The sequence below is a fragment of the Syngnathoides biaculeatus genome, chromosome 14, assembly GCF_019802595.1.
Source record: "Syngnathoides biaculeatus isolate LvHL_M chromosome 14, ASM1980259v1, whole genome shotgun sequence".
Taxonomy (NCBI): Eukaryota; Metazoa; Chordata; class Actinopteri; order Syngnathiformes; family Syngnathidae; genus Syngnathoides; species Syngnathoides biaculeatus.
This window is the reverse complement of record NC_084653.1, coordinates 16,677,729-16,693,063: the sequence shown is the minus strand read 5'-3', so window position 1 is coordinate 16,693,063 and position 15,335 is coordinate 16,677,729. Positions and strand designations below refer to the sequence as shown.

The 15,335-nt window shown below is 39.2% G+C and overlaps 1 protein-coding gene across 17 annotated transcripts in view; it reads left to right on the top strand.

Annotated features, from left to right (window-relative positions):
- Window positions 1–13,209, top strand: part of tns1b (tensin 1b) — a 135,415-nt gene extending 122,206 nt beyond the window's left edge. For 12 of the 17 annotated variants that reach the window (XM_061841438.1, XM_061841436.1, XM_061841435.1 and 9 more), the window contains 14 exons: window positions 347–485; window positions 2,847–2,942; window positions 4,488–4,668; window positions 4,796–5,841; window positions 7,159–7,245; window positions 7,326–7,454; window positions 7,562–7,654; window positions 7,820–7,897; window positions 8,626–8,694; window positions 8,778–8,825; window positions 9,724–9,895; window positions 10,698–10,766; window positions 11,225–11,254; window positions 11,334–13,209. In XM_061841438.1, coding sequence (XP_061697422.1) covers window positions 347–485; window positions 2,847–2,942; window positions 4,488–4,668; window positions 4,796–5,841; window positions 7,159–7,245; window positions 7,326–7,454; window positions 7,562–7,654; window positions 7,820–7,897; window positions 8,626–8,694; window positions 8,778–8,825; window positions 9,724–9,895; window positions 10,698–10,766; window positions 11,225–11,254; window positions 11,334–11,472 — 2,376 coding nt within the window. In that variant the 3' untranslated portion in view covers window positions 11,473–13,209. The remainder of the gene's footprint in view (window positions 1–346; window positions 486–2,846; window positions 2,943–4,487; window positions 4,669–4,795; window positions 5,842–7,158; window positions 7,246–7,325; window positions 7,455–7,561; window positions 7,655–7,819; window positions 7,898–8,625; window positions 8,695–8,777; window positions 8,826–9,723; window positions 9,896–10,697; window positions 10,767–11,224; window positions 11,255–11,333) is intronic. The other 5 variants (XM_061841450.1, XM_061841437.1, XM_061841440.1 and 2 more) reach the window with 4 other exon arrangements.
- The last annotated feature ends 2,126 nt before the right edge of the window (window positions 13,210–15,335 follow it).

Here is a 15,335-nt window from a genome sequence, read left to right as displayed (position 1 = left end):
TATGAGCACAACTGTTTTCTCATTACTAAATGAAAGTAGGGTTGCGAACTTTCAAAATAAGAACAAGTCAATCAAAAGAAAGTATTACGTGTTCAAATAAAGTGCTTCATTTCAGAATAATTCATTTAAAAAATATAGCGAAATGCAGATAATACTTCATGCTTTGATCATATGGGTGGAAGCAAAACCATGTATTGTAATAAAAATGTTGTTCACATGGAAGGGTTTTCCATAATTTTGTCATCAACTTTGGGGGGGGTGTACTATACATGGGTGCGCATTATACACAAGAAATTATGGCATATTTCTCCCACCATATATATGTACATATTTTTTTACTTTTCAGAGACACATGCACAGCTACCGGGAAGCCTTTGAGGAGATCGAGGGTGGGCCCACTAGCCCGACCCCCTCAGTTGGTGGTGAGGTGCTTCCCCAAACCCCTGCCTTCCCCACATCGCCACAAACCCCTTACTTCAACCTGTGTAAGTTTTCCCTCTGGCTGGCACTGTGGAGCTCAGGCATAGTTCAGTCAATTTAGGTTGTATTGTCAAACATCTACAGAATAATACTTCATTAGAAACTATTTTCCTCCGAATTTTAATATTTTACGATTTTCGTCTTCAATGTTTAGTCTTAGCAATCAACAGCATATTGAATTAAATACTGTTTTACAAAATCAACTTAATATTTTTACGTCAAGATTTTGATTGGATATTGGAAATGTCTCATGATGTTCTGTCACTGTTTGGGGACACTTGTCGTGATTTTCCTCGGCAACCCCAAATGTGCTCAACTTGTTTTGTGAGTTAACCATAAAAGGCTTTGCTGTAAATAGCAAAACTTGTGAAAGTTGCACTGTTAGCTAAGTTTGCAGCACATGTGACACAAGATGTTTTGGTAAATTCATTTAAGCAGAATTCACAAATTCCATTGCCGAGTGTCCACTTAGACTGGTGCGCACACAGCCCGCAGATAAGAGGGCGATGTTTTGCTTTGGTAAGTGGGTAATGCACGTCTTTCTTCCGGAGTTCCACTGTCCCATGTCAGCCACGTACAGTTACTTTACCTCTCCTCCCCAGTCCCCTATTCCTGCCTGAGTGATCCTTGAAGCGGGGTACACACAAATCGATTTTTAACATTTTTCTTTAATAATTTGTTAGACACACCACGGATGGAGGCGGAAAAATATCGCCACAAGCTATGTGAAGTCATTGCTCTTTTAGTGTCCCACAATAGTTGTAGTACAAATATTGAAGTGTCAGAGCTAGCAACAATGCATCCACACTACTGGAAAGTGCAAATAAGAAAGAAGAGTAGTTGAAGAAGATAGATGATATGGTCAATGCTCATCTGGCAACAACTTTGCGGAGAATGACGTGACTTTCACTTAAGCAGTTCTTCTTTTTCTGTCCATAAGCAAGTTTCAGATGACTTCTTCATTGGCTTTTGTTACGTTCCTCATCACAATCATAGAATCTGTGGCTTGCCCTTACTCGGTGTTGCCCACTCATATTAAGATTTGCGATTGTAAATGTTGAACAGGTTTAACATTAACAATTGTCGGTGATCCCACCATTTTCTGACCAGGTCAGGAAGAAAAACAATCCCTCTTGACTGATCTCACACCACAGAATAATTGGTCAGGTTAATGTTTTGCGACATATGATGAGCAAGCTTATGCCGATTTTGATCACAAAAAAGAGAAAATGCCAAAATTTGGCCCGATTCTCGGTGTGTGTGTACCCAACTTTATACGTGCCGTATCCCAGCCTCGCGCTGCTTTGGCATGAGAGCAATGCAAGAGCAGCACTGGTCAATAAAACAATAGTGGAAAGAAATACCATCAACTTCTAAAACTCAAAGGACAGTATTAAAATGTGGTTAACATTCTCTCTGTTCCTGCTGCTGCTGTATGTGTGCTGCTGTCATCTGCATTTGGTGTTCTTGTCGCTGCCATGTTGTGCTACACCCAGCACATGATAAATGACTGATGGATGACCCTTCTCTGATCATTTTGAAAAATCATGCCAGTGAGATTTGATGAAATGCAGGGGGAAAAGGAACCTGTGGGGATGTATTAGATATCAAACCCTCCTGTTATGTTGTTTCTCAGGAACAGATCAATTTGCATGTTTAAGGTCATCTATCCATTTTCAATACCGCTAATATTCATTTGGGTTGTATTGTGTACAATATGTGTATTGAGAGAGATGGGGTACACCTACAGTAAGATTATTTGCCAGCCAATCAGAGGGCACATAAACAAAGATTCACACTTGCATTCACACTTTTGGACAGTTTAATCTTCAGTAATGAAAAAAAAAAAGTCTTATTAAGTTGTAATTACTCGATTTGCAAATATGTGAAGTGAACCAAATGTGGTGCATTGAGTAGTTACCAAATATGAAAGTTCACCAGAAACAACAGGATGGAAGTTCAAGTATGACAGACTGCGCTGTAAATGTAGACTAACCTTAAATGACAATGCTGGGGCAGGGGGGAGTCATTTTGTGTCGAGTTTGACGTGGTGTCAAAGCTAGTGCATGTTTTGTTTCCTCCCTCCATCAGAGCATGTAGCATGACCGCTGCCCTTTTTAATTGTCTCATATTCAGTTCATACGATGTGCCACTGTGTCTAGTCTTAAAAGGTCTTTACCTGTTATGATTAAATCAAAATTAAATACACAAAGTTATCTTCATCTCAACATTTTGGAAAAGAGCATTTCTATTTGCTCCTGCTGACAATTTATGCTGCCACAGCAGAGCAGGAAATTTACTGTTGGGATGGTCAGATGATATCATATGCCCGATGGTAACAGTTGATATATTTGTATTCTTTTTAGGTCGCTCTCCTCCAGGTCTTGCTAAGACTCCACTGTCAGCTCTTGGCTTGAAACCCCACAACCCGGCGGACCTCCTGCTCAATCAAACTGGTTCAGGTTGGTTGCAAACTTTTTTTTTTTTTGAAAGTATAAACACTTTATCTCTCTTAAAATAACTGTAAAAGTTTGATTCTGAACAGAGTTCCAATTCAAGCACGAGAAACAAAACATTACAGTACTTACCAGAGTGTCCATATTGTTATTGTTCTTAAATCTTTCAAGTATTAATTTCTTTTACTGTTCTTTGAAAACATACACATTAATCACAACCCTGCTCAAGATTGAAGTTCTTTAAGTTTGCTCCAAGGTATTAGGGCGATGGTTTGAGTCTCAGCTCAGACCATGATCTCGGTGTGGGATTTTCTCAAAGGGTTAGCTTGCTTGTTAGAGTGACGGGAGACTTTAAATAGCTCACATATACATCCTCAAGTGTGCATGTATAGCATTTGGTTCCATTCATATATCTTGCCTTTCAGGTTTACTTTCATTTTCCAAATTCACCAGTTTCATGTGAAATACTTTTTCGTGCCAAAATACTGAGTTCTGACGCATACTCTTCAAAATAAAAGGATACAAACTCAAAACAAGAACTCAAGGTGAAATTTGCATTTGACTTGATAAAACAACAATTTAACAACTATTTAAGTTTTACCTGGAACATTAAGTCAATTGGATTAGTTCCATACACATTCTTTTTTAGTTCAAAGGTTTGATATTGACACTGGTGATAAAGAACCTGAGTCAAATGTCCATTTTAGTCTATGGTGTGGGCTGCGAAGAAAATGGATGTTCGTAATTTGGACCATCCATCCATTCATTATCTGAGCCGTTTATCCTCACAAGGGTCTTGGGAGGGCTGGAGCCTATACCAGCTACCTTCGGTCAGGAGGCGGGGTACACACTTAGCTGGTTGCCAGCCAATTGTAAGGCACACAGAAACAAGCAACCATTTGCACTCAGAATCACACCTAAGGTCAATTCAGAGTCTCCAATGAATGCCTATTTTTGGGATGTTGGAAGGAACCGGAGTACCCGGTGAAATCCCAGACAGACACGAGGGGATCATGTAAACTCCACACAGGCAGAACCCTGGTCCTCAGAACTGTGATGCACACGCTGTAATCAGTCGCTCACCGTGCTGCCACGATTTGGACAACCTTTATTTCAACCACGCAAACCTTTTAGACTTAGCCTGCCTAAAAGAATCGTAATCAAGGATCATTTGGAACTAGAATCGAAAAGAGGAACGGGAACACCCAACCATAATTAAAATACAATCAAACCATCAGATACCAAGACAATGTCTTTGGCTTTATGTGTTGCACCTTTACATTTGTTTTCCTTCTGGATTATTTCCAATGTTGCTTCTCAGAGGATGAGCCTATTCATTACGAGGAAGGTAAGCATTTTAGTGAAATGCTAAATTAATCATACTTCAACCAAATATCATTCACTATGTCCGATGCCATCTTTTGACTAAAGACACAATTTTTCATTTTTACATCTCATTCCATTCTACAGTGACCATAGAGACAGCCCACAAAGACAACAAATCTGTCATCATCCAGTCTTTTATTCTGAAACTCTTTCTCTCAAATTCAGCACCCAGAAGTTATGTGGAGACCGTTGCGAGGTCAGCTGTGACAGGTGGAGAGCAACACACAGCGGCCCAAAGCCTTAGTTCACAAGGAAATACAAGAGGGCAACAAAGAAGTCCAAGTCCCATCTCCCAAGCTCTGATCTCCCCATTGTCCAGTAGTAGCCCCATCCAGAGCTCTTTAGGGTGAGTAATAGGCATGCACACACACTTTCAGTCCAGGCTCTCTAATGAAATATGTACAGATTTTGTTTCAACGTACGTAACTATCAGAGAAATTGAAAACAACACAACTTGTCTTTTTCTCTTCCAGTGATCCGACCTTAGTAGAGAGCAGCTTGAGCACTCCGTCCCAGCCCACTACTGATTCAAGTTTGCACACTCAGGCAGCAGTGAGCGCATACTCCACTCCAACAGCCTCATACCAAGCATCCACATCTCCCAATTCCTCTCATCTCGATTCAATTTCTGCAACATCCTCCTACCTCGGCATCACAACTCCAATACTGTCCAGTCTTGACCCCAACACCCAAACAAGGAGTTACATGCCCTCCGATTCTGGCCAACCCGGCTGCACAGAACCCTCCAAGACTGTACACAGCTCAGAAAATCCCCAGTTACAGCACCGAGCATGTATCCTGACTTCTACTGACAGTCCTGTGTTTGAGACACACCCAAATGCTTTTCGGGAAGGACCTATCATGGGTCAGAAAGTATTACCACTAAATGGCTTTGAGACAGGTATGCTTGGGTTCAGCGACAATCCCAGCCTTGGACACCATCTGTCTCAGGGAAATCAGAGTAACCGAGTACTCATCCGCCAGGCTTCTACTGGGCAACAAGCTCATCAAAGTCCTACTCTAAGCAGACAACCGTCTTTGGGACAACCTATTCCGAGCAGTCCAGTACTCAGCAGACATCCATCTATTTCCCAATCCCATGGAAGTCCAGTATTGGGTCGTTACCCATCAGTTTCACAAGTGTCTCAAAGGAGCCCAAGTTTAGACAGACACCCGATGCACAGCGGCTATGCCACGCCTGATGAGAGGCATGGCAACCTGTCCAGACAGAGCAGTTCCTCGGGCTACCAAGGACCCCCTACACCCTCCTTTCCTGTTTCTCCTGCAGTCTACCAGGATGCAGGAATGATGGGGATGGGCGTGGGAATCCGACAAGCAAGCGCAACGCCTGGTTTTCAACCTCAGCTTCCAGAAAAGAGGCGCATGTCAAGTGGCGACAGACCAAACGGATCATTGTCATATAGCTCACTGAATGGAAAGATCATGTCACCGATGAGTGGAGGAAACAATCCCAGCTACTTCCACACCCTTTCAGACTTCTCGCGCTTCAATATGCCTGGTAAGGACTTACAATATGCTCTGCATGCTCTCTCAGCACATTTCTTTCTTGTGACAGTCAGGTAATTTATACCCACAGGCAATGTTCCCTCTAATTTTTGACGTGTCTGAGCAAACACACTAAGGCCGTGAGCGCTTCTTTTGACCACTGTGAGCAACATCAGATTATGCACTGTGGTCAATCGATGTCATCCGTTGAAGTTACGTGCCTCATTAAAAGTTTCAGATTACATTCCCATCAGAACATTTTTAAGTACAATTTTGTGTTTTTGCAAACTTACACTGAAAATGTCAACAAACAAAAAAATAATACAATACAATACAAATACATACCAAGCCAACTATTAACTATAAATTTCAAATGTCGCTTCCAACTGTTTCATTTTTTTTTAACCCACAATGATATCCCTGTCTGTTTTTCTTAGTGTGAAACTGAATTATTGCTTGCAGAATATCTTTCACAATGCATGTTCAAAGCTGAATGATGGTCCCAAACACTTTTAGGGTTAATGTTATGTTGCCTCCTATATTTAAAATACAGAATTAGCTTTTTGGGTAATGTATCGTCTGTACTTTATCCTCAATCAGGCAATTCCAAGGTGGAATTTTAACATTAGACACCATCTCATCTTGCACTTTCTACTTTGGCTTCAGTCCAGACCTTTTTTACTCAAAAAAGATAAAATCTCACCCAGTTTCACCACTTTTTCTTCTGTTATTCACATACCCCAGTGTTTGTTATTTTGAGTGTACCCCTTTAAAATGCAGGGGAGCGGTGTCAAGTTAAACTAGGAAGTGGAGTGTGTGGTCCAGTGTGGCCGAGCAGCAACTCTTTGTGAGAGGCAGTGTGCTGCCGTGTTTAAAAAAAAAAGAAAGAAAGAAAAAAAAGACGTCAGGCTGTAGTTCACTGGATCTGTTTTCCTCTGCGCTGAGAGTACGCAAATGCGCAGTTGCACAGCTTAGAGAGAACATTGGCCATAGGCACTGTTTTGTCCTCAAAGTTGGCAATAGTACTCGCAAACTGTGCTTAAGTTAAACTAAAACTATGTGTGGGTTTATATATTAAAAAAATCTGGTAGAGGTAGTATTGATTCAAATCCAGAACTGAAATGAAAGTAAAAAGTACAGACTATGAAATGTACCCAAGTATCTTTGATTAAATAAAACGTAATGGAGAGATTTGTCAAATTTGTAAATAAATAGCAATTTATTTATTTATTTATTTGTTTGTTTATTCATTTATTTATTGTATTAACCCTTTAATACATCTTCGCAAGTCCAACTAATTGTGTCTCGCTGAAATAATGTTTAATTGCAGATGGAGGGCCTGAGGGCAGCCTGAATGTCAAGTTTGTCCAAGATACTTCAAAGTTCTGGTACAAGCCCGACATATCCAGAGAGCAAGGTAAGCTTCAATCAATGTTCTAGATATCCAGAGTGATGGGTCACCCAAACAATTGTGTAAAATCTTCCAATGTATTGTAGCAATTAATGTGCTGAAAGAACGAGAGCCTGGAGCCTTTGTTATCCGGGATAGTCACTCATTCAAGGGGGCTTATGGCTTGGCTATGAAGGTAGCTTCGCCCCCACCTTCAGTGCATCACAACAAGAAAGGTGAGATGGGTGACGTACAAAGCTGGTACTTGAGCTACTACGATGTAGGAAGTCAGTTTTTGAAGACAAGCCTGTCTTTCTCTCTCTTTGGCTTTTTGGTCTCATAGGTGACATCACCAACGAGCTGGTGAGGCATTTCCTGATTGAGAGCAGCCCTAAAGGAGTGAAACTGAAGGGTTGTCCCAATGAGCCATACTTTGGTGAGTGGCAGCCAGCTAGCTTATTGCCTTACAACATATCGAGTAGTCAAACTATCTTACCTTAGTTTTGGGGATACAGTTGCAAGTTGGAATACAGATTGTTACTCATCTATGCGCAATACCTGCCCGAAGATGAATAAACAAAATGTGTTTGTCTTCTTTCAGGCTGCCTATCTGCTTTGGTCTACCAACATGCCATCACACCACTGGCCCTGCCCTGCAAACTGCTCATCCCTACAACAGGTCTGTGCATTCTTTTGGTTTGAGGTGTTAAAGGGTAAAGTCATAATAATTTCAGGCCATCTTTGCATCACTTTGTTTTTTCTTATGACCAATCAATCACCACTTTGGTGGCTTCACCATGACCCAAAGCACAACTAATTTATTTTTAGGGGTCCTGAACCTGACCTCATCCAAACCTCATTCAGGAGTGCCAAAATACTCTCCCAAAACCAGTCTGGAAATGAGCAGCCATTTAGCCTATTTCTATTTGAATCAACCATTTCGGAAACATAAAAAAAAAAAAAACAAATCCCCAAAATACCAGTTTCACCAATCAAAACAAAATTTGGAGAACATGAATATAAGAGGATAAAAGAATGTAGAAAAAAGCCTTAAAGACCCATACCAAGACATTAACAGGAAGTCACCGATACTAGGTAGAATAAACCATTTCCTGCGAATTCCAGGGCATGTACTTCCGCAAAATCCTAAAAGGAAATTCGCCCAAATCAGTCACAGTCTGAAGCAAGTATCTGAAGCAAATGGGCGTTGCTGAATTGCAAAACATTTTTTTTTTCCATATTTTTGCGATACAATGGTATTAAAATTAGGGTGCTAGTGCCTGTTAACCACTGCTTGCAGCTTATGTTTCATTTTCGTCCTGTTGAGAAAGAAAAAAATGGAGGTCAAGTGAATTTTCAAGGCAATGGAACAAAAAGAACGATAAGCTAACTTTTCTCTTACACTAGATCTTCTTGAGGAAGAGCCAGAAGTTGTCAAAACAAACCCGCTGGCTGATCGACTGAAACAAGGAGCAGGTACATGGCAGAAATCCACTTTTATACTTGTGTCATGTCACGTTGAAAGGCAGTAATTGTTCATTCTGACTCACTCTGACAAGCCGACGTCCATGTTATCCCAGTGCAGAGGGCCCCGGCAGAGTCCCATGGTAAAAAAAAAACTGTGCACTTTTAGTGCATTTGGTAACCTCCATCTGGAATGTGCATCCTATGTCTGCAGTTTGTACAATTTCACGTGTGGAAATTACATCACATAGCTCATGGTTCTGTTGAAATAACTTTCTCCAAGTCTTTCGATGTTGTCTCTTAATATTAGCGTTCCAGGGTTTGTATAACAGTGGATCTCAAACGTGTGGGGTCAAAGGACTGCTTATATGGAAGGGTTTTTTTTCTGCCCAAAGAACACCTTCAAAATCTCATCAATTAAGCCCAAAGAGAAAAGTTGTAATGTTGTGAAAGAAAAAAGTGATATAAAATAGTCAAAGTAGTAGAAATAAAGATGAATGATGAATTTGTTTGGCTGATAAGTCATTATCCCAAGAGAATATACAGTTTTCCAGTTGGAGTATTATGGCATTGAAACCAAAGTTTGAAAAAAGAAAGTCACATTTCAATAAGTGAATTTTGACAATACAGCTATTGTCTTCAGCATGAAAAAAATGTATAGCATTCCAAACAGACTATATTCATGCTCTGATATCAGATTTTATGAGATATATGTCACCTAATTTGCCCAACTAGCCCAATTTATCGGTATGCCTGTCCCAATATGTTTGTAGACACTTTTAAAATGACTTGACAAGCTTATTTTGCAGACCCCCGCGGACCCCATTTTGAAAATCACTGTTGTATAACAAACCAAATTCTCTTTTGTGGAATGATTGGAATGGATTTCCTTCTTTAAAAATGTCTGACCACAGCTTTGTCCCAGAAAGCATGCGCACGAATGACAACCCAACCAAAAGTTGCATGAAGGGAATACTTCTCTTACTAGAAGTTTTCAGTGTGTATTTACTCACGGTTCGGAACATCTCCTTGAAATCCCAGCATGCAACGTGCTCTACATCAACTCGGTGGATATGGAGTCGCTGACGGGCCCCCAGGCCATCGCGAAGGCCATCTCTGAAACGCTGGCCGGCGCCGCGTCTCCGTCTGTTGCCACCGTTGTGCACTTCAAGGTGTCTTCACAAGGCATCACGCTGACTGACAACCAGAGGAAGTACGTTTAACTGCCTTTTCTTTCATTCTTACCACACCTTTGCTAGAATAGTTTGAAACTTTCATTTGACTTCTTCCTCAATCCATTAATATTTAGTAAACCCTTACCTAGATGCAATTCGCTATCCCTGATTTTTTTTTTGTCCAGGCAGAACCCAGCCATCAATCCATATTCTTTGTGTGTTAGGGAGGAGGGACGATTAGCCTGGGTCATTAGCTTGCAGGTCGAAAGAGTCTTTTATATATCTATATATGTTCGTGACAATGAAAACTGCATTATTCCCGCCAAATCAAATAATCTTTAATTCATTGACTTTCCAGGGCAACATTGCAAAATGAGTAAAATCGTTTTCAATCAAAACATTATAAAATCAGTTGGCTTTGGGAAAATAATGTCATACATCCTGGAGTGTTTTGTTTGTGTATTGAAATTGATATTACGTCTTAACTCAGATCAAGAGTATACTACTTTCAAATCATGAATTTTCGATATACTAAATATAATACGCACTACATTATGTGGATTGTATCAAAAAGATCATTTCTGGGGGAAATTCCCAAATGTGCGATAATGTTGATTGCTTAATGTGATGTTCTATTAAATTGGCGGTGTTACGTTTCCGCAGAGAACAAATTAATATACAGTTCAGTTATATTATGAAGTTCATCACAAATGGGGTCTGAATGTTTTCAAAGGTCTTCGGAACGAAAACACAGGACCAGTGGACCCTTTTAAAAACTGTGAAATCGATGCAGTAGATCCTCTGTTTTTGATTCATTAACCTTGCACTTTTTGTTTTCAGGCTTTTCTTCCGGCGCCACTACCCTTGCAACACCGTCACATTCTGTGATATTGACCCTCAGGACAGAAAGTGAGTAAAGATGTGAATTCTGTTCTCGTGATGGATAGGTTTTATAGTCAACACGTGTAATGAATCACATTTATGGAGCCAAGGGGCATATTTTACAATTGAAAAGTCTCATAGCAGACCAACAAACAAACAAAAGACTTTAATTACTGTATGTACTTCCTACATTTTGAGAAATGAGCATCTATTTGTCATCTATTCAATAAAATCACCACAATGACAAAGACATTATTATTATTATTTTTTCCAACTCAAATAAAGATACAATTCCCAGTTCTCAGTATAGTTGAGGTCAGGGGATATCAGTTTTTCTCCATTCATTCCCACGACAGCTGAAACTTAAAAGACTTTACCGGACAGAGAGAAGAAACAACAACTCAAAAGTTTTGCTGAGAACCAAATCAACAAACGTTTATTATTTTGGATTGTTGTATAAAAACATTTGATGAAAATCTTTACAGGTGGAGCAAGCCAGAGGGGGGTACAGCCAAGTAAGTCATAAAATTATATGAATATTCTTTGTATTCCAACAAAGGTGCTTTTTTTCATCCCAACAATACGTCTTTCCAGGTTGTTTGGTTTTGTGGCACGCAAACAGGGAAGCACGACGGACAACGTGAGCCACCTCTTCGCCGAGATGGATCCCGAGCAGCCGGCCAGCGCCATTGTCAACTTTGTCACTAGGATGGTTACTTTGCAAAAGCGATGAACGCGTTCCAGCAAACCCTGGCACACCCCCCCCCCCTAAAAAATACCTTTGGTGACTTTTCCCCCCTTCCCTTGAATGACGGACACTCCCTTTCTCTGCGGACACTTGACGTTGTTTCTTGCCGTGTAAGCAAATTTTTTTTTGCGGCCGTGTTTCTTGCTTGTGCCTTTCTTTTGGGACGGACTCCAGAGTGAACCTGAGGAAGTGCAGAAAGGGGGCGTAGCAGGAAAGGACAATGGGACGGGAGGCGCGTTGGGTCTCCCTGGAAGGGAAATGTTTGGATGGCGTGAGTGCAAAATATTCATATGTAGTCTGTTTTGGAAAAAAAAATCCAGTCATAAGATGGGGGAGAATGTAATTGTGGCCACTATACTGTACGTAGAGTATTATACTGTTTAGTCCTCCATAGAGTCACTCTCTAGCATGGACTTATTATAAAAGTGCCAATTTTACCTTGGTTACCTCACCTTGGTTGTCCAGAAAAGGCCCCTCCGACGGGTACTTCTGTTTGACCCGGTTTCATATCTGCTGTGTCCATGTTTGGCAAAGACCACCTTCCTCTTTTCTCTGATTGGTTACCTCCATGTAGAACACCCGCTCATAAGAGCACGCCCTCGAAGGCGGAGACGTTTGCTTGTAACGGAGATAAGATTGACAAATTTAAATGACGGGATTACAGGCCTCTTGGTAGAAAAAATTCTGGAACTCAGGAATGTGTGAATTTTAATTCCTGTATAGTGTGCACACAAAATGGTCATTTGGGACAATGAAGAAGGTATAATATGTACATTACCAATTTGTATCCACACAGTTGCTACGCTGAGGCCAAGCTAAACAAAATATACAAGGATATACCGTAATTCCCGGCCTACAGCGTGCACCTGGTTACAAGCCTCACCCAGTAAATTTGTAAAGGAAATACCATTTGGTACATACATACGCCACACCTGTGTAAAAGCCGCAAGTGTCCACATTGAAACACGAGATATTTACAAAGAAAGATGGTACACAGAAAGAGTTTAATGTGGCGCGAGTGCGGTGCTAACGCTAATGTTAACGCTAGCGCCGCACTTGCGCTAACGCTAACAGGGCCGGTTAAACTTACCGATAAATATCACTGAGACATGCCAGTACCACAGCAGCAACACTCTAGCACAGCGCTAACGCTAGCGCAGTGCTAAGAGGGCCGGTAAAAGTCACATCCTCGGCACATATTTTCTACTGTCTCATTCTTACCTTTTCCGCTCATGTGGCCCCTTGCAGCTGTTAGAAAAAAATGCACAAATTAGCCGCATCACGCATAAACCGCAGGTTTGAAAGCGTCTTAAAAAATTGGGGCTTGTAGGCCAAAAATTACGGTTGATATCTTTGTTGTCATTGTACAGTTATAGTTTAATTTTGGCAGAGTAAGGCTGCAGATCCATTAAAAAACAAAAAAAAAAACAGCAAAATGCACAAAATATATAGTATCTCCAGTAAATGGTAATCTTTTGTGGCCACAATTATTTTTCTCTCTCATGTAATGCCTGGCATTCTATATTTTTGTGTATTTGCAAGAAGAAAAAAGTCAAGTCGTGTGACCTTTGTGGATTGTAAATCTTAACTTTTTGAGAGGTCAACCAAAGAGTTTTTGTAAAAAAAAAAAAAAAAAAAAAAAGAATTAAAAATTGAAAGCAAAAAAAAAAAAAAAAAACCCAAGCAGACAAACAAAAAAGTAGTCAGGGCTTGCATGGCAGGTCAAGTTCGGAAGTGGTCTTTTGTAAAAAAAAAAAAATATGGCTGCTGGATTGTTATATTCTGTATGTACTGATAATACTTTTGGTCATTGACATGAAAACAACATTACAGGGGTGTTATTTTTTTGTTTTTGCTGTTTGCAGCCCATTATGTGCTGTGTGTAAATACTTGGACTGTTGTTCGAAAATATACAGTATGGTGCCTGACTTTCTTTTATAAGCCAGCTTTTTTTAATTAAAAAATAAAACAAAAAAAAACAAATTAAAAATAAACAGATCTTTCAGCTAGGCTTTCTTAATTATCCTAAACGAATGTGCAGAATTCTGACTACACACGTTATGACTTGTTTAATATAGTAATACAGCTCAAGGCACATTTTTTTGAAGTCCTGGCCTTAAAACCGAAAACTCAAAATCACACAAAAATGCAATTCATTCCTCACTGTGTATTATTTTCACACTACACAAGGATTTAAAAAAAAAGTGCTTTCTATGTGTGTAAGTGGCTTTATAGAAAAGCACTTTGCCATTACACTGTTCTTTATTTTATCCTTTATTTTGTTTAAAATGTGTCTTTAGTGCTGCACCAGCTGGTCGAAGTACACATTCACACCTTACACAAAAGTAAGCTATATACATACATGCATATACTTATATAAATATATAAAGAAACTTCCGGTAAAGATATTTATTTTTGCTTTTTTGTGTGATGCTTACTTGTATACATATGTAAAAAGGTATGCAAAAATATTACAAAAGATGAGAATGCTTTTTCTTTTTAAATATATAGTTCATTCAAATATTATAGGGTTTAAAGTGAGTGTATCACTGATTTATTTTCATAGTTAAGTAAAACTTTCTTGTTTTTTTTCTGCCATGTTTTTTATGTTGTTGTTAAAAAAAAAAACAAAAAGACAACATTGTCCAAGTTGAGCACTTAACTTCAGTAAGAATTGTGGTTCTACTTTTTAGAAATAAGCCGATTACCATCAAAACAGTTTTGTTTAGTGATTCCGGACCTCTTTTCTGCGACACATTAGCGTGAAATGTCATTTCATTGGTCCGAAAATGATTTTTTTTCATTGACTACCAACGATGTATCTATGTTCATCCATCTAAGCCACAGACAGGCACAAGAATGAAATCCTCTTTCACTAGATGACGGAAGCTACAATTAACACAAGTTGCCATTCAAACAACAGAATAATAGCTTTGTATTCAATTTAACAGGCTTACTTTTCACCATCAATCAGTATATTTGTGATTATTGCATCATATTTATGTTTTGCGACATTTTAGTTCATTTGGCTGCCATGAGAATTTTCTCTCCTCAAAATGTGCCTTGGCTCAATAAAGGTGAGGAAACACTCATCTAGTCAGTGGTTGTTCTCTTGTGGCAGACAGGGATCATAACAAAAAGTAAATAAATAAATATTAAATGCATATGTACTTTAAAATCTAATACAGTGTTTTAACTGTTTCTGTCTGAACCTTTTTGCATTTAGCTATAAGATTGAGACATACAGTACATATTCAATGCATGTTAGTTTTAAAGCCTGAACTGAATGCTGAATAATGCAAATTCAGCCATTAAAATTCAACAATGACAAAAAAAAAGGAAAAAAAAAAACGCTTGAGCACTTAAAAATGCTTTTTTTTTTATACAATGGCAGCAGTATTTATTAACACATAACTGCATGGAAGGTGTTACGACGGCATTAACAACATTGCTGTTTTATGAGACAATTGTTACATTTCAAGCGGAACAAAGAAAACACTTCATGGTTACAATTGCATGTTGAGAAAAGAGGAGTGGACAGGACGTGAATGTATGCCGTCCCTTTGCCCAGATGAAGATGCCCCATCCACCCCATCAGTCCAGAGAATGTGTCACGTTTGTATAGAGAGCATTTTTGCCTTGCTTCATTGTACGTATGGATTTCACTTTTTCTGATGGAAAAAATACAAATAAAAAGCAGTTCTAACAAAATTAAAAGTGTTTTTGAATTTTTTTAATTAACCCTTCACCTTCTCTCTCTTTCTGTATATATATACACACACACACCACATATATATATATATATATATATATATATATATATAAAATATATATATATATATATATAT